This window comes from Xenopus laevis, chromosome 8L (assembly GCF_017654675.1).
Source record: "Xenopus laevis strain J_2021 chromosome 8L, Xenopus_laevis_v10.1, whole genome shotgun sequence".
Lineage (NCBI taxonomy): Eukaryota > Metazoa > Chordata > Amphibia > Anura > Pipidae > Xenopus > Xenopus laevis.
The window spans coordinates 70,552,895-70,571,201 of record NC_054385.1 but is presented as its reverse complement, the minus strand read 5'-3'; the positions used below and the strand labels follow the sequence as shown (position 1 = coordinate 70,571,201).

The window sequence follows — 18,307 nt, the reverse complement described above, 5'->3', positions numbered from 1 at the left end:
TACCAGCAGTGTCCAGCACAAAACATGAGCAGGATTTTCCTGGTTAGCAGCCAAGTGGACTGAAAGGGAACAGATTCCCTTCATACGTCACCAGCTTTCTTTCTGACAGCTACCCTCCACATTCTAAGCATCTACCAACACAGCTGTTAATTCACTCTTATGAGAAGCAGTGGGGCCAGTGAGGGTAATAGGAAAGAAGTAATCCTTTACTTATATACCCTAGGGATCATCATTTGTTGACCCTTGGATATGGTGAGGCACAGTATTTGAATTTGCTTCCCACACACTTCTGGGGAACTACTTGGTGATTGTAGGAAGCTGAGACAGACAGAGAAGGTGGGCATCAGAATAAACATGGAACATGATTACAGGGACATCCAGTTTCATTAACATTTCTGCGTTTTGCATTATTACAGATGCACAGATTCTATTATCGCATTCTACTCCCACTCCCTACAGAGACTGACACTGCATTCCATAGTCAGGCACACAGAACTGATATGAAACCAAAAGCAATACATTCCAAGTACTGAAAGCACAGCTGCTGTAATTATATGATTGCACTTGAGGCTTGAACTTAATAGACGTGGGGCTTTTTTCTATGGGGTATCGGCATAGAATGGTAACTTGCCTGAAGAGTACTCACAGCTCCACATTGTGGCCTGTAATTATTTTACAGCTCAGACAACTAGTAACAAAAGGGTTCTGTCCACAAGGCAGCACTGAACTTACTTTGTACTTAGAGGTCACAAACATTTACATTTACAAATAACTGTGAAACCCCTGACAATGTCAGTTAGTGTGTGTAAAGTATGAAGGTTGCTTAAAGCTGTTTTTTTGGGTGTAGGACCACTATATCATACAAAATCAATTCAGAGCTGGCACAGGGAGAAGTTCTAGCCATAGATCTCCTGTGTAATCCAACTGAAACAATGCAGGGAAATGCTTGGCTACCTGTCTTCTATATTGTGTCATTAAAATTATGCACACAATCTGGTTCTAAAGGTGGACCGGGATTCATGTCAGGTTCATTTCTAATAAGCTACGTAAGTGGTAGTGATGTTGTGTATGAACAATATTGCTTACTGGATATGTTTCACAATCATTGCCCAAATAATGACCAGCAATTGTGCTGACATATTTTACAACAATATCATACATAAAGTATATCAATAAAATGGTAAATATTTCATATTTTTGCATCTTTAACAATGGCACTATATATATATGGTATTTTCACTTACATGTGGCCTCAGTGGTGCGCCGGCTGTATGATTTCTTTACTCTGTAATGCACTACAAGTTCCCCTTGTTCCACAGTCGGCTCAAAAGCCTCTCTGAAAGCACAGACATTAAGAGATCAGGACATTGTATTCTGTAACCAGCAAAATCACATTTCTTTTGCTCAAAATGCAAAAAACAACCTACCCGTAGCGTGTCTCCTTCTTCCTTATGCGTGCCAGGAATATGGCAATACAAAAAGCACAGAAAAACGCTACAGCAACAGCTAGAGCCACATACCACCAGTGCCAGGAGAAAAGAGGTGCAGCATTCACCTTTACAACTGTACAAATAGAGAATTACATTTTTAAGAGACAGTATTTCAAACAACTATATATTCCTCACTTATCAAGAAGACATCCTTGTGCTGGAAAATAGCTATGAAATAAGGAGATCATCCCTCTACCTCCTGGATCAAACAGTGAATGGGATGGACTGATATATAAAGATATATAGTGAATAAAGTACCCCCTCTTGTAAAATATAAGGATATTATAAGTTACCGAGGAGTTTCATGACCATATAAAAACACGAGGCCGAAGGCCGAGTGTTTTTATACAGGTCATGAAACTCCGAGGTTACTTCTAATATCCTCATATTTTGCAACAGGGGGTACTTTATTTATTATAATACACAAGTCTCAGTGAGTCATGTGACAGAAATGACATCAGAACTCACTGTTTATAACTGATGACATCAGAAGTCACCGTTTATAAGGCTATAATTTACAGGATATTCATGGCTTTTGTGTATTATATATATATATATAAAGACTACTAGACTGCACAGAAACCAGTGACAAAGCATTAGCTTTATAAGTTAATTTGGCCAATGACAGACAGACTGAAACTGTAACTTTATAACTGATGTAGGAGGGGCTTGTTCATTAGTGATCTGTTCGAATACTAGAAACCGCGGTGTATAACACCAATATTTACAGTATGTGACTGCCCCGATTGTATAAGTTTCCTGTTTAGATCTTAATTTGCTGGGATTTTCTAGTTCAATTTAAATGTAAATGTATATACACAACCATAAGATAAGGGGCACTGATATAGATACTCCCTTTATAATGTACTGCTACGTACCTGCAGAAGAAAAAGGCGTTGATGCATCTGAAAGTACAAAGCAAATATATCAGAAAGAAATTGTAACTTAACAGTTATAATAAGAAATCTGTAAATGAACATGTGCCATTCTAGCAAGTGTTGCACTAAAAGTCTACCAATGCATCTTTTCATAGGGTGCTAGATTGCTGGAAGGCTAAAAGTTGATGAATCAGTGTGTTAAAAAAATCTTCTTGGCTTTTCTTGCAAGGTAAAATCTACCCATATATTTTAATGATGTTAAATTTAGGGGACTGGGAGGGCCATTCCAAACCTTCAGTTTGCTTTTCTTCAAGTAGCTCATGGCGACTTTTGAGATATGTTTAGGATCATTGTCTTGTTGTAGGAGACATACCTTATTCAGCTTTAGCTTCTTGGCTGATTGTTTCACATTAGCATCCCAAATTTCCCTTCCCAACTTTTCTTGCTTTGTGGGCATTTATTTGCTTTCTTTTTAAATCCTCAATCAGTTGCATAGGAGCCCATCATTTTTGAGTGACAGCCTAAAGCTTGGGTGTCAGAGAGTTTATTAAGCTCAGCAATTGACAAGTGGAAGGGTGGCCAAAACCCCCATGCCACAGTTACTATCTTCTTTGTTCCTATGTTTTAACGTTTGTGAAATGAAATGTAACTGTGGCTTAACATTTGTAAGTATGTTGTTTCTTAACACACTGATGCCTACAGAAGTTGTTTACTACTACAAAAAAAAACCTTTTGCTTTATCAAAACTTGAGATTGAGTTTTTTTCTCAAGAACAAAAATATACTGGAGAATATTTTTTTGAAAGCTTGAATAGTTGAGATTTATTAAAGAAAAACATTTGCATTAAAAGCTTGGCAAAATAAAAGTTTCAGAGTATCTATACAGTGGCATAGCCACCATGGACCATGCCCCCCCTGCAAGAAAAAATTCAGAGGGCCTAGTGCTCTGAGTTATCAGCACCTCCTTCCTACCCACTGCCGGCTGCCTGTGCGCCCCCCGCTTGTTTGTCTGGGACGGGCAGTGAAAATAAGAAGGCAGAAGGGCCAACAGACTGCACAGCCTGCTCCCCTCTGTTCTTATGGACTGCTGTATGGTAGTAACACCAATGTTTTTATACAATTCAATAGAAATTGTGTGTAAAGATTGCAAGCACTTTATATTTTTTTCTCCATTTTCGTTTAAAACAGTGAAGATTTTTATCATTGGGTATCCAACTCAAGGGCCCAGCACTAGGCCACCACTGCTCCTGCTGCACTGTGCTACGTACTTTGCTGCTGCACCAAAAGGGGAAAAAATTAAAGATGGCCATGAATTCCACCATGGAGCTGGCTTGTAATTTTTTTTTTTTGTGAAACAGAACGCTACCAGGACTATTCTGTACATGTTTTTTTCTTGAATATGCTGGTATTCAAGAATAAAAAAAAGGTTGCTGAAAAAAATGTGAGCTTTGTGATTTTATGTGTTTTTCCCCTCAGGCTCAAAATTTGTTAAATCTTCCCAATGTGTAATTTGGCACAGGGTACCCAAGTTTTTGCCTTCAGCTGTATGTATATGAAACCAAGCAAAAATGTCTGTACCATATTTAATAGATACTGTCACAGGATCACTCCAGGGTCCATCACCAGCATTTGTGTATGAAGCCACCCTTACAGTCAGATCTTCAGGATGATGTATCTCAAGTATGTCTTTATAGGTCAAGCCTGCATCAACTACAACCTGTGAAAAAAGAAAAACAACCACCTCTTTGTCATACCTTTAAATTCTACTACATATTGCTGATACTGTATACACAACAGAAGTAAAAACCTGCTAGAATGTTTCTTACACACACACAGCTTATTTTTAGGGACCTGAAGTGATTTTTAAAAATTATTTGCAAATAAGGAAGCCCACATCTTGACACCACTGAAACGTATGCTGAAAATATATACTGTTCTTCTAATTTTAAAAAACAAACATATTTTTTGTGTTTTCAATATAAAGCATTTTTTTTAAACACGTGAAGAATCTTATGCTGCCATTAGATGTACAAATTAAGTATCACTACTATTCAAAAATGTATAACAGTGTTAAAAAGGAAAAAAAGGAGAAAACAACAGCAGCAATGTATATAAATTTAATCCAACCACAGATAAAGAGTCTAAGTGATTCCACATGTTGTGTGTTGATGCAAATATGCTGCATAGTTACCTCTTCCAATTCTTTTATCCTATATGCCAGTTTATATCCTTGCAAAATTCCATTAATGGGCGATTGCGGCTCTGTCCACCTCACAATGGTTATAGTTCCGTTTGTGGTTACAGTAACATTTTCAGGAGGTCCTGCTGGAACTGTAGAAAATTATAGATCTTATATTATTACTTGCTATCATTTGCATTAAAGATTTTACAATAGAATCACCTATTCCAATAGTATTGCTGAGCATGTATTTGCCATTCCTAACATGAATACCCTGCTGGTTTAATAAATTCAAACTCATTTTCCTTTCTTAAAATTACAGCATTTAGGGAAAAAAAGCAAACAAACATAGGCAAGGTCTTCAAAATGGCTTATTTTTCTTAAAGGGGTGGTTCACCTTTAGGTTAAATTTGAGTAGGTTATAGAAGGGCCAATTATAAACAACTTTTAATTTGTTCTTAATTATTTATTTTTTTACAGTTTTTTTGAATGATTTGCCTTCTTCTGATTTTTCCCAACTTTCAAATAGGAGTCACTGACCCTATCTAAAAAACAAATGCTCTGTAAAGCCATACATTTAACAGTTTGGCTACTTTTTATTAGTCATCTTTCTATTCAGGCCCTCTCCTATTCATATTCCAGTCTCCTATTCAAACCACTTCATGGTTGTTAGGGTAGTTTGGACTCTAGCAACCAGATTGCAGAAACTGAAAACTGGAGAGCTACTGAATATAACACCTAAATAACTGAAAAACTACAAATAATAAAAAATGAAGACTAACTGAAAATTGTCTCACTCACTAAATCATACTAAAAGTGTTATTGAGGAAGGTTTGCAGTGCACGTTTATAATTATACAGTGGATTGATCTAATTCATCTCCTATTCATATCACCCAGACATACTCAAGCAACAAAAGCTGCTTTGCAACTGGCTTTGAACCAGCTGGGAATCAAGGGCAACTACTCATTGTGCAAATATGGTAATATGGGCTATAGGCTTGTTACAGTATGCAGGAAATATCTGATAGCTGTCACATTCTCAATATCTAAAGGAAAAGACTAAAATGATCTACTGTTATGGATTGTGGGGCTGAGGCAAGATGAATGGTTTGTCTGGCAAATGCTGAACTGAGAAAAACACAATCCCACAGCTTGAAGTATAGAATGCCAGAGTCAGCAAATGTTGTGCTGCAGTGGGAATGCTGTCATGCAAAATGGTTCAAGTCTTGGATATTAATTAACCTGCAGGCTTCCATAGAGCAGTCTGGGGCAAAAAAAGAAGCAGTCTGAAAGATGTATTCACTGAACCCTGCCTGGCATAGAAAAGGGACTCTGAAAGAATGAAAAGAAGAATAAAGAACCAAGTGAGAGAGTGAGCATGGAGAAAACAAAGGGGCATAGAAGGGAGGGAGAGAGAGCGAGACATCTAAACAGAATGGTGTATAGATTGTAACAAGAAGTGAAGGAAAGAGAGATGAGGACAAATAAACGTGTGAACTGCAGATAAAGTGGGTACACAGAAAAGTAGGTTGTACACTATATCTATAGTAAGAAATCTCCATATCACTTATTATCCTGCACCATACTAAATCTCACTTATAAACAAGCAGAAACAGCAATTTTACATATTAAAATAGGATATATTTCAGATTAATATCAGATTAGTATTATTTCTTTATATAGCATGACATGACCATGTGCTGGTGGAGTTTAAAGTCTAATATTCCTATAACTCTCACATACTAGAGTATAGGTCTTTAGACGCCAATTAACCAGAGTCCCCAAAAACAAACTGCTCTCAAGGTACACCCAATGAAAGCGAAATTGGCAGACTTACTCCTTTACAAATGACCACATAAGAAAGTAAACATTTTAAAAGGCTTTCTGTGAAATGTCTGTGGCTATTTCATGTTGCTACAGTAAAACAGTGGAGATATTTTAAGCATGCATTTTATTTAAGGGAGATATTTCATCATTACCTCCTTCAGCGGTTTCCATGGCAACCCAGTCAGTCCAATGGGATACACCCTCACTGCTTAAACAAGCAACCCGGACATTGTATGTGGTGTAGGGGGTCAGGCTACCAATCACATGGCTATGAGGGGGCACGTTAAGGTTCTGGTTATAAATCTTATGATGGGGGTGGGTGCTGAAGCCTGAATGGGGGAGAGAAGCCTAGAAAACAGAAAACAAGAATAAAAGATTATTGAAAGGGTTATTGAAAAGGTCTGTTCTTCCCTTTCCCATCATTTATGTTGCAGCTGATCTTTCCAATGTATTCTCCCACATTTTATATTCGACCTCCTAGCAATATAATTCACTCTTTTGTTAGACTGTTAGGGTCTAACTGTGTGTCAGCTTTCATTTATAATACAAGATTGCATATCAACTTTGTTTACTATATAATCAAGCCATTATATAGTCTGATGCCCATATACAGTTTAACAGAACCAAAACCATAACCGTAACCAAATAAGTGCTATCTTACATATAATATGGAAGCACATACTGTATATGTATTTGCAGCAGCTGTTCAAGTTTTGTTAAGTACAAAGATTTTAACGGCAGCCCACTTGGAAGTTTTGTCTTTGTAGAGATGATTTTCTTCCTCTAACACTGTCTTTTCCTCATTCTGCCTCAGATTGTGGCTTCTTTTATCTTTTAGAAATTACAGAAATCTTTAAAATATGAATCAAATACTGTTTCATTCTAAGAAATCAATCTCCAAAACTTCAAAGATTTCTTGGGAAATGGTGGTTACTGGTTATCTGTGAATGAGGAACCAGCCACAAAAAAAGGGAAAAGAAATCTGCAGCAACAGACCAAGTCACAGGAGCCCCATCCGAATCTCTCAGACCATTAGGTTCCACCCTTGGGGATTCCCAAAATTTATCGCTGATGCCATTTGATTTTCATTTTGTGTTGTACACTATGAGTCAGATCTTTAAATTATCCATTAACTATGATTGTGTGTGACCTATGGGATTTACATTATGCATTTCAGAATTATATGTTACATTGTTTCCGAACACTACTGAATCAAAAGTAAGTTAAAGAATGTTATTGGGATATGACTACAATGTCCGGGGGATTTTATAGATGACAGGGGAAGCAAATAACTGGCTAGCTAGATTGGCCCTGATAAACCCCTGTGAAAAATCAAAATACTTGGCTACTATAACCTTTTTTGTATATTTGTTTAACACATACAAAGATATTTATATATTGTATCTAGCTTAATAAAATATTACTGATTCAGTTTCCTGTTGTTCTAATCCATCGAATCCCCATGCAATCTAATAATTAATAGTCAATAATACTACGGTCATGGTTTCACTAGGTATAGCAGCAGCAGCAAGGACAAGTCCCTAAGTTTGCACATAGCCTATATAGAGAGATGATACAAAACTGTGTGCCCTGACCCTAAAAAGGGCAATTTATTTTAAGTACCTTATCTACTGAACAAGCAAAACCTAAGCTAATTCTTTGCTTTGTTTGTAGCAGCTTGTTCTTAGGGGCTTCTTTATTAAGATCTTCTTCTGCTCTTTGGGACCAGGAAGTTACAGGAAATGGTCCTTGTTGTGGTAGAGAAATAACAAAAAAATAGACTTCATTATTAAAACAATAGGCAAAAAGTATGTTCAGCACAAAGAGCTCATGTTGAAAGGGGGTGTATACTGTGCCTTTAACACTTGATAAGTGTGTTGAAACTACCTACTGTATGTTGATTTGCACCTAGTGAATCTCACAGCCCTGGTTATGGTGGCAAGATTTGCGCACATGTTGACAGAGAAAAACTAATGCCTTAACATGCATAGAATCTACAAACAGAGAAGACATATAAATACCTGCTTTAACCAGGTAGTAAATACAGTGGTCTATTTGCAGGCTGTGCCTATGGCCATTCAGTATTTCTTCTGTTGAATGATAATTAATCAAAGTGTAAAGGTGGCCATACACGGGCCGATAAAAGCTGCCGACAGACCGTGTCGGCAGCTTATTGGCCCGTGTATGGGGGCCCCCGACGGGCTTCCCCGATCGAGATCTGGCCGAAAGTCGGCCAGATCTCGATCGGATGGGATTAAAAATCCCGTCGGATCGCGGCCGCATCTGTTCATTGATGCGGTCCCGCGATCCGACCGCCCGTTTGGTGAACGCTAGGATCCGATCGTTGGGCCCTAGGGCCCACGATCGGATCAGCCCGATATTGCCCACCTCAAGGTGGGCATATCGGAGGGAGATCCGCTCGTTTGGCGACATCGCCAAACGAGCGGATCTATCCGTGTATGGCCACCTTAAGAGTAAGCAAAATTCCTGCTAATGTGCTGCCAAATTGCACACAATGGGCCAGATTCAATTCAGTGAGAAAAGGCTTTATCATGTGAAAACTCGTGGATGAGGTTCAATTTGAGATGCAGAAAAACTTATCTCAATGTTTATCACATGAAAACTCTACTGAATTGAACTGAACTTGGAGAAAGTTTTTTTCTCCTCAAATTGAATCTCATCAATGACTTTTCATGCGATAAACCACAAGACAACTTTTTCTCACTGAAATGAATCTGGCCCAATGTATAAGGGTAAGGCCACACTGGGCGTTTTCTCGTGAGGCAACTTCGGGCGACTTCGGAAAACGAACCGCTGCGTGTGATTAGCGCAAGCGGTTTTTTCCATTTTAGCTGGCGCAGAGTGAGGGAAGGCGTTTGGGGAGATTGGTCACTGCAAAGACAAGGCGATTAGTCGCCAGGCGACCAAATCTCCCCAAAACGCCCAGTGTGGCCTTACCCTTAATTAAAGGAACAGTAACGTCAAAAAATAAAAGTGTTTTAAAGGCTAGTCCACACGGGGAGATAGCGACGCGTTTGCGGTCGCGGCGACAAAGCGCCGCGCCAGTAGCCGCGACCGGCGCAGGCGACAGTTTTGTATGGGCGCCTATGTAAAAACGCCTGTGCTAACCACACGAGGCGATGCGCTTTTCAACAGTCGCCTGAAAAAGCCTGGCGAGGCATTTTCAGGCGACTGTTGAAAAGCGCATCGCCTCGTGTGGTTAGCACAGGCGTTTTTACATAGGCGCCCATACAAAACTGTCGCCTGCGCCGGTCGCGGCGACTGGCGCGGCGCTTTGTCGCCGCGACCGCAAACGCGTCGCTATCTCCCCGTGTGGAATAGCCCTAAAGTAACGAAAATATAATGTAGTGTTGCCCTGCACTAGTAAAACTGATCTGTTTGCTTAAGAAACACTACTATTGTTTATATAAATAAGCTGCTGTGTAGCAATGGGGGCAGCCATTCAAAGGAGAAAAGTCTCAGGTTACACAGCAGATAGCAAATAAGCTTTGTCTGTCTAATGGTGTTATCTGTTATCCATTAGTTATCCTGTGCCATATAGCCATTTTTCAATTTCCACCATTGCTCCACAGCACCTTGTTTATTTGAACTATAGTAGTGTTTCTGAAGCAAACAGATCAGTTTTACCAGTGCAGGGCAACAGTACATGATATTTTCATTACTTTAAAACACTTACATTTTTTGGTGTTACTGTTCCTTTAACCAGCCTTTGTTCATTTTTATACGGTTAAATTATGTATGTACAGCATGTATTCATCAAGAATTTGCCATGGCCTTCTGTAAGTAGGTATCACATCCCGAAACAATACAGATGATTGTGAAACTCCAGCAAATCCACCCCATTCAGCAATATGTGGTTCTTCTTTCTGTCCATATATATATACAGTATGGAAACAAGCAGGGTGTCTGTCTCAGGCCATATATCCAGTTTTCTTTCCGGCATGAAACAAACAATATTTCACCCTGTAAATATCCCCTTGCCACAAGTGTGATCTGTCTTACGAAACACATTCATTTGTATTTATTAGAAATCTGGAGTGTGGTAATAAGCCTAGGGACAATGATTACAAAGGCCCAGTTCTTCAGCTGTAACAGCACATGAGATAGTGATGAAGGGAGAGTGACTTTACTATTCTCTGCCTCTTTCAATATCTGCCTTGGGCCTGCATCATTGAGCTAAAGACCTTGAGCTAAAGTCTGTCAGGGGGATTCTGGAAATTACACACACATTCCAGGAATCGGTAACAGCTAAAGGGCTGCAGATTCTTGATTTATTACCAGGTTCTCCCTCTTTAACTCCAGCCTTGCTAGTTCCCTGTGCTATTAATTATATGAAAGAAGGTTGGCAACTTTTCTGGAAAAAATCTCCCAGGTGTTAACAATTAGGGATGTAGCGAACTGTTCGCCCGCGAACTAGTTCGCGCGAACTTCGACCGTTCGCGTCCGCCGAATGTTCGCGAACGTTTGGGAACGTTCGAATTTTGAGTTCGCGTTCGATCGTTCGACCATTCGACCATTCGAATTCCTTCGACCGCTAAAAATCGAACGATTTCCATTCGTTCGAACGATTGTAAGCATTCGATCGAATGAAAAGCATTCGATCGAATGGCTTCGATCGTTCGATTCGAATGAAAATCCTTCGATCGAACGATTAAAATCCTTCGATCGTTCGAATCGAACGATTTTAGCGGGTGTTCGAAGTTCGCAAACTGTTTGCGAACGTTCGCATTTTTTGCCGGTGTTCGCGAACGGTGTTCGCGAACACCAAATCGGCAGTTCGCTACATCCCTATTAACAATATATTCTGCAAAGTAATGCCATATTGGAGCTCTCTGACATTTTCCATTCCAAGTGCAGAAAATGATCTTTGTGCCATCAGCCTAATAAATAAGATATGTAACTCTTTACATTTATTGTGACACTATATTGTTTTATAGTTTTGTTTAATGACTGTAAGAGACAATGCATGCTTTGGTTCCCAGTAGGGACAGTATACAATAAGCTATGCTATGAATTGCAGCACACTTGATTTTGATGATCAGGTAAAAAACAAAAAAACAAATACACCAAACAATACAACAAGTCATACATTTTACTCTAAGATAATAAGCTATTGTACACACCAGATAAGTTAAGCCCTTCTGTAAAACAAATATTAACTTGAGTTGTAGAAACATGCCTTTAATGACCAGCTATCCTTTTCATTGTAAACTAGGGAGAGAGAATGGGAGTATGTGTCCTTGAAGCCTGCATTTGTTTTGCCTCCATCAGCAGAAACATTTTTATTAATGTTATCAAACAGTAGCGTGAATAATACCACGCTAGAAACAACACCAGTGACCTTGCTATTGGGACACAAAAGTCTAAATTTTTTCTTTATGCACATATGTATTTTGTCTTCATTTGCTTTGCTGATTTCAGTAGCGTGCAGGTTTTGATGAGACTGACAGATGTGTACAAATCTTAGCAAATTTTCAATTGGTCTTAGTTTTTTATTTCTCATAGGTTTTGAATTACTTGCCTTTTTTATTTGACTCTTTCCAACTTTCAAAAGGGAGTCACTGATCCCAGCAGCCAAAAACTATTTTGCTCTGTGAGGCTACACTTTTAGGGGCCCATTTACTTTGCTCGAGTGAAGGAATAGAATAAAAAAAACTTCGAATTTCGAATGGTTTTTTTGGCTACTTCGACCTACGACTTCGAATCGAACGATTCGAACTAAAAATCGTTCGAATATTCGACCATTTGATAGTCAAAGTACTGTCTCTTTAACAAAAACCTTCGACCCCCTACTTCGCGACATTAAACCTACCGAGGTGCAATGTTAGCCTATGGGGAAGGTCCGATTTTTCGTTCGATCGCTCGATCAAACTATTTGCGGTAAATCCTTTGAATATCGAAGTCGAAGGATTAACATTCGGCAGTCGAATATCGAGGGTTAATTAACCCTCGATATTCGACCATATGTAAATCTGCCCCTTATTGTTATTGCTACTTTTTGATAGTATTCAGCCCCTCTCCTATTCCAGTCTCCCATATAAACCAGTAACTGGCTACGACAATTTGGGCCCTAGCAACAGAAAGCTGCTGAAATTACAAACTGGAGAGCTGCTGAACAAAAAGCTAAATAATGCAAAAACCACAGATAATACAGAATGAATACCAATAGCAGATTGTCTCAGAATATCAAGCTCTACATTATACTAAAAAGTACTTTTAAGGTGAACAACCCCTTAAAGGAGAGATTCTGAACACAGAACTTATTAGGCTGTTGTGCTCAGCAAACTACAACCATGTATGTCACTCAAGGTTGATAAGTGGAAACTCCCTTTTTGCTAAGGTTAAAAACAGCAAATTCAGCTTGATTGCTATTAATGTAACAATTGCAGTTTTAATATAATGTAACATTTCTATTGTTAAATAAGACATCTAGCAGATAAACTATGTAGATGGTTTAAATGTGTGATGTGTAAGAATGTGGCACTTGATAGTTTTCTGTTACATTTCAGAGCAGTTTATACTTTTGGAAGAATGACGCTTTTGTGAATTCCCCCTTAATGCTTTCCAAATCCATAACTGAAATAAGCTAAATGACTCTTTTATGGGATGAGTTGGCAGCTCAATACCAAGCTTATGACACACGCAGGTTGCCTTTTTATGTACCATTTGTTTAAAGATTCCTATTGAGTTTGTCAAAATGATCCCTTTCCCAGCTCCCCCTCACATTCCTTTTGCAATCCATTTCTTACACCATGTATTCCTTGTGCTGAAGGACAGCTACTGGCCCACCCACAAACCAACAGCAAGCTGTCTTTTCTGCAGGATTTACAATCAAAATTGCTTTCATAATTTGGTAATTAGTCACTCTGGCAGAGTGAGGCTAAAGGTTTTCTTTTTAAAGAGACAGTTAAACTGGCCATGTGGGTTTTCTCTTTTTCAGGTTCCCAGACAAGTGGATCTTTGCTCGTTTGAGTGTGGTACTGTCTGTCCCTATGTCCCTATAGCTAATTGGATCACTGGGGATACCTATTTCACCAATATGTTCTGATACAATCCTCTGAGGATGAGATTTTCTGATTGGCCAAACAGATATCTAAAAATGGCCCAGATGATTGTAAAGGTGATAATTTTGATGGGATGATCAAGTATAAATTCAGTCAAACTGAATCAAGTATAAATTCAGTTGAACTTGAACATCTTGTGGGTAATTTGGCAAACATGGATGCTAAAATGCAACCAATCAACAATTTAAAGCTGAAGCAACATTTATGTTTTATAAATTTTACATTTACCTGTACTGTGCAAACATACTGTGGATGGACCCCACTTCTTCCAGGCTCCCACGAAATCTCAAGCTCTGTAGGGCTCTGGGACAGTAACTGCAGGTCTCTTGGTTTCTCTGGTAATACTTTTTTGAGAGAAGAGATATGGAAAAAATATGAAATATTTATAAAAGGGGATTACTACTATGGTGTAAACAAAGAGTCTCAGGAAACAATTTTATCTCACTGTCTATGACGTGAAAACTCTATTGAAGTCTATTTGGAAAAAGCTGGAACTGAATTTGGAGAAAAGTTTTTTCTCCTCAAATTGAATCTCGTCAATGAGTTTTCACGGGATAAATGATGAGATAACTTTTTCTCACCTAATCTGACCTATAATCTTAAATAAGAAGAGAAAGGCATTCACAGGCATTTAAGCCAGTTACCCCTAGTTCAGCACTGTTGATACTGTCCCTGAGGCCCTTGCAGTATCTCTACATTATACCCATAATATTTTTTTCACACTGAATCAGACATGACTAGAGCTGCTGGGACTTCCCATGGCAAGCTAATGTGATGCATGGTCATGAATTTATTGTTGCATAAGGCATAAATTGCAGAAAATGAATTTTCATACAAATGTAGTGTAGTCTGCTACAGCTGTATGCAATGACATTTTCAGCAACTTGTACTTCACTGCATACAGAAATATTAGCTGAGGTCTTTTCAAATATAGATGCAGCTGGAAAATTATTTATTATAGCGCTCCTCAAAAGCACATTTTGCTCTTAAATGTAACTAGTTTGTAAAGACACAAAAAGCCATGTACACTGAAGATAGTGGTTTTTGAATGGTTTCCTGGCAATCTGTGCAATCTTTCAAATACGTCTTTTCATTAAATCTCTTGCACAGGATTTATTTCAGCTCTCTTTAACCTCCTTCTTTCTAGAAAAAAAATCTGCGCAGCTCTGTAGTGGGGTGTGATGAAGTAATGCTTCCCTGTATAATGAAATTGTATAAACATGTCACCAAAATATAAATCCCTCATTTATCTCTCTAAGCACCAACTATTTGCAACCCCATGGCTACTTTTAAAAACTGAAGCCACAATGTCACTCTGACGGCCAGCAAATACCGTATCATATATGACAATACAGACCAAATAATAGCCTGCAGTGCACAGGTTGTCAATTCTTGCAGTAATTCCTATCCAATTACTCGCATCCCATGGCTAATACTTGGTGCAAATGTGATATGTGATGTCAAATTTAACACAGATTGGAATAAGATCACATTCACACACACACATGCAAAAAGCAGTTAGTGCTGATCAATAATAGCAAACAACTAATACAATCAAAATTCTAATTGCTATAGGATACTTATCCAGAGTAATAAGGCTCAGTGTATTACCCTCGAGTACCACAATGTAAAACTGCAAAAAGCAATAGTTTTTATCCACTATTGTTATTCATTTTAGTTACCTAAATGAACATGTTACTTGCCCTTTAATAAAGATTATAAAACAAGATATTGGGTAGAAAGGTATTGGTTAAAAAGCCCCTGAGAGAGCTGAGACTGATTTATACCATTTTGCACTAAGACACATAAGAACCAAACCCAGTTGTTTCAACATCTGGGAGGAGACCCTGTGCCGAGAGCTGAGTAGTGATACAAGCAGGAAAATATTTAATGGCGTCATAAGATATCAACAAAAGTTCTCCTTCCAAGAACAGACCATTCCAATAGAACTTATTTTGTAGAAGCTACAGTAAGATAAATATACTTTAAATGAATCTTAATAACCAAGGACTGGGTAGTATAGCCCACTGGGATACCTTACATAATGTTTTAGCATGAAACTGAATCTCAGCCCTCGTGAGCATTTTAAGACATGGGTGGGGATGTACTGCACTCCAGCTGCTGTAGAACATACAGCTTACGTCATGAAGGGATTTAAAGTTCAACAACAGCTGGAACTGAATGATCTCCACCTATTCTTTAAAGGGATAGAGGGATTTAAAGGTGTACATATATTGTTTGATTTTGAATTCCAAAAGCTGGATTTCAGTCTCCAGAAGGAAACAAAATGTATCCTGGTTTATATATATTTTGTAAGGAATGACTAACCAACCCCTTTCTAAGAAAATCAACTTGTTTATAAGCTTTAGCTTGCCAGTAAATAATAACTGGCTAGCTATCTCAATTCCCTAGCTGTCGTCCAATGATTTAATATAACCACTTGCCTCTTGCTTTAGCTGGTAGAGAACAAGTGGAGTTAGTCACACAAAGCAATACGGACACGTTCCTATGATTTTTTAAAGTAGTATCGCTTTAAATATACATTGTGTGAAGCACAGAGGACCATCTTAAAAAAAAACTTTGGCTAATGTCAAACTGGGTATATTTTTTAAACTTAAAAGCGTTTGAGCGACTATTTTAACACAAAAGACCATTTGCATTTAGAAGTGACAGGTAGTTTCCATAAAAGTTTATGGGAAGCAGTACAGATGGCATCAGGTATTTCTGAATCAACCTGGAGTAACATTATCCTTTGAAAGTACATAAAAATGTAATATCAAAGATAGTGTCAAACTAGGAAAAGAATAATCAACTAAGTGAATGGCTCATTAACATTTATTATAATGCTGTTGCTTGGATATGCCTGTGGATGGTCCAAGGGCAAAGGCAAAGGTTACAATGTCACCCAAAACCATCCAGTGTAGAATCTACAGCACTCACAAGCTAGTACAGGTATGGGATCTGTTATCTGGAAGACCATTATGCAGAAAGTTCCGAATTATGGATTTCCCTTTTCTCTGTAATAATAAAGCAGTACCTTGTCCTTGATCCACATAAAGATATCATTAAACCTTATTGGAAGCAAAACCAGCCTATTGGGTTTTTTAATGTTTATAGGATTTGCTAGTAGACGTATGTTACGGAGAGATCCAGAAAACCCCTGGTCCTGAGCATTCTGGATTAAAACTGGTGTCATACCTGTACCTCTGTGACAGTACTTTTTATATGCAGCACTTAAGGGGTTAAACTATGTAAAATCTGAACATAATTTAATAAAAGGGGTTTACGATGTGTTGAAAATAGATAATATATTAACACAGATGACTATATTTCCACCAGTTCAAAACATGAACGTAGCCAGAAAACAGAGATATTCTGAGTATGGTTCCTCAGAAGTCATTATCATTAGTTTTCAAGAGTTGACTTTAAAACTTCTCTTCTTTGTGGTACTTAATGCTAGGGGGCTGCTCATACACCACAGTGCTAATAATTCTTTAGGTTGACAATTAATGTTTGACAAAGGTTTGCCTGACATGATCTTGCATGCATTGTATAACAAAAGATAGGAAGGACATATCAGACAAGCTGACATAAACAATATTATCTGATATAATCTAAATTGTGTCATTACTGCATGAATTTGTCACTTGTGCATTTAGGCCTAAGGTGCTTCAGACCCACTGGCAATTAAGGAGTTACATAAGGTTCTACAGTGTGTGACCTCCTCCTCACACATGCCAGCCAAGTTAGTGGGCACTGAGTCAGACCACAGAAGGTCTAAACAAGTGAATCAGTTTCATTCTTTTCCAGGGTTCTTCCGGAGAATGTGTCATGCAGTTTCAAGACAGGTGGGAATGATTAGTGTGGAGAATGATTGGTTTGTGACAGTAAAAGGCTTTGTATGATTATACTGTGAGGTGATCTCTTGATTAAGCCCACATTATAAGATCCATCATTTAATGATGGTTCTGATTTTTCCCTTAATGTATAGCAAATGCTGCATGTGACACTGGCCTAGAGAGATGTCACACTACCCATGGTCCAAAAAGCTCTTCTTTTCATATTATAGGGAGTTTAATTTTTTTCAGACACAGCACAAATGGAACAGAACAGAGCGAACTCTATCAGTCCACCCACATTATATCTTCCACATTCTGTATAACTGATCTTGCTCAACTATTATATAAAAATTCCCCCCACAGATTCAACTGTATATTACCTTTAATGGTTGCAGTTCTTGATGTAGTGACTCCTTTAGCATTGTGAGCTTCGCAAGAGATCAAGGACGATTTATTGAGGCCTGTAGGGGAAAAGATAAAATAAAGGTTTTGGGGGAAAAAACAGTAAATAACATAAATTAAATTAAATGGGATTGATCCTAATCTAGTGATAAGATTGTTGGTCAATTTTTTTGCAAATTTGCAGTAAAAAAAGTCTCTTTAGTGTTTTGCAAAAATAGTGATCAAAATGGTTAAAATAGATAAAAACAAATCAAAACGTGGTATTTGTCACTTGCTAGTCTATCCCAATCCAGAGAAGTCTCGAAGGTTTTGCTTACAATAGTGAAACAGAAATGAAGTACAAGTAAGAAACAAAAGCATACAAGGTGATTCATTCAATTTGGAAATAAATAATTTCACAAAGCTTAAATTTGAGAGAACAAGTCACCAGACAGTTGCAAAGCCATACATATCAGTGAACAAGTTTTATGTGGTGAACTAAGGGGTCGAAGTTTTTTTTTAAGAGACAGTACTTCAACTATCGAACAGGCGAATAGTCAAACGATTTTTAGTTCGAATCGTTCGATTCGAAGTCGAAGGTCGAAGTAGCCCATTCGATGGTCGAAGT

The 18,307-nt window shown here is 38.2% G+C and overlaps 1 protein-coding gene across 3 annotated transcripts in view; it reads right to left on the bottom strand.

Annotated features, from left to right (window-relative positions):
* Window positions 1-18,307, bottom strand: part of axl.L (AXL receptor tyrosine kinase L homeolog) — a 52,352-nt gene that overhangs the window by 13,632 nt on the left and 20,413 nt on the right. For 2 of the 3 annotated variants that reach the window (XM_041572938.1, XM_018230249.2), the window contains 8 exons: window positions 17,679-17,759; window positions 13,688-13,803; window positions 6,527-6,722; window positions 4,559-4,698; window positions 3,946-4,084; window positions 2,369-2,395; window positions 1,428-1,563; window positions 1,245-1,336 (listed from right to left, as the gene is read on the bottom strand). In XM_041572938.1, the coding sequence (XP_041428872.1) occupies window positions 1,245-1,336; window positions 1,428-1,563; window positions 2,369-2,395; window positions 3,946-4,084; window positions 4,559-4,698; window positions 6,527-6,722; window positions 13,688-13,803; window positions 17,679-17,759 (927 nt within the window). The remainder of the gene's footprint in view (window positions 1-1,244; window positions 1,337-1,427; window positions 1,564-2,368; window positions 2,396-3,945; window positions 4,085-4,558; window positions 4,699-6,526; window positions 6,723-13,687; window positions 13,804-17,678; window positions 17,760-18,307) is intronic. The other variant, XM_041572939.1, reaches the window with a different exon arrangement.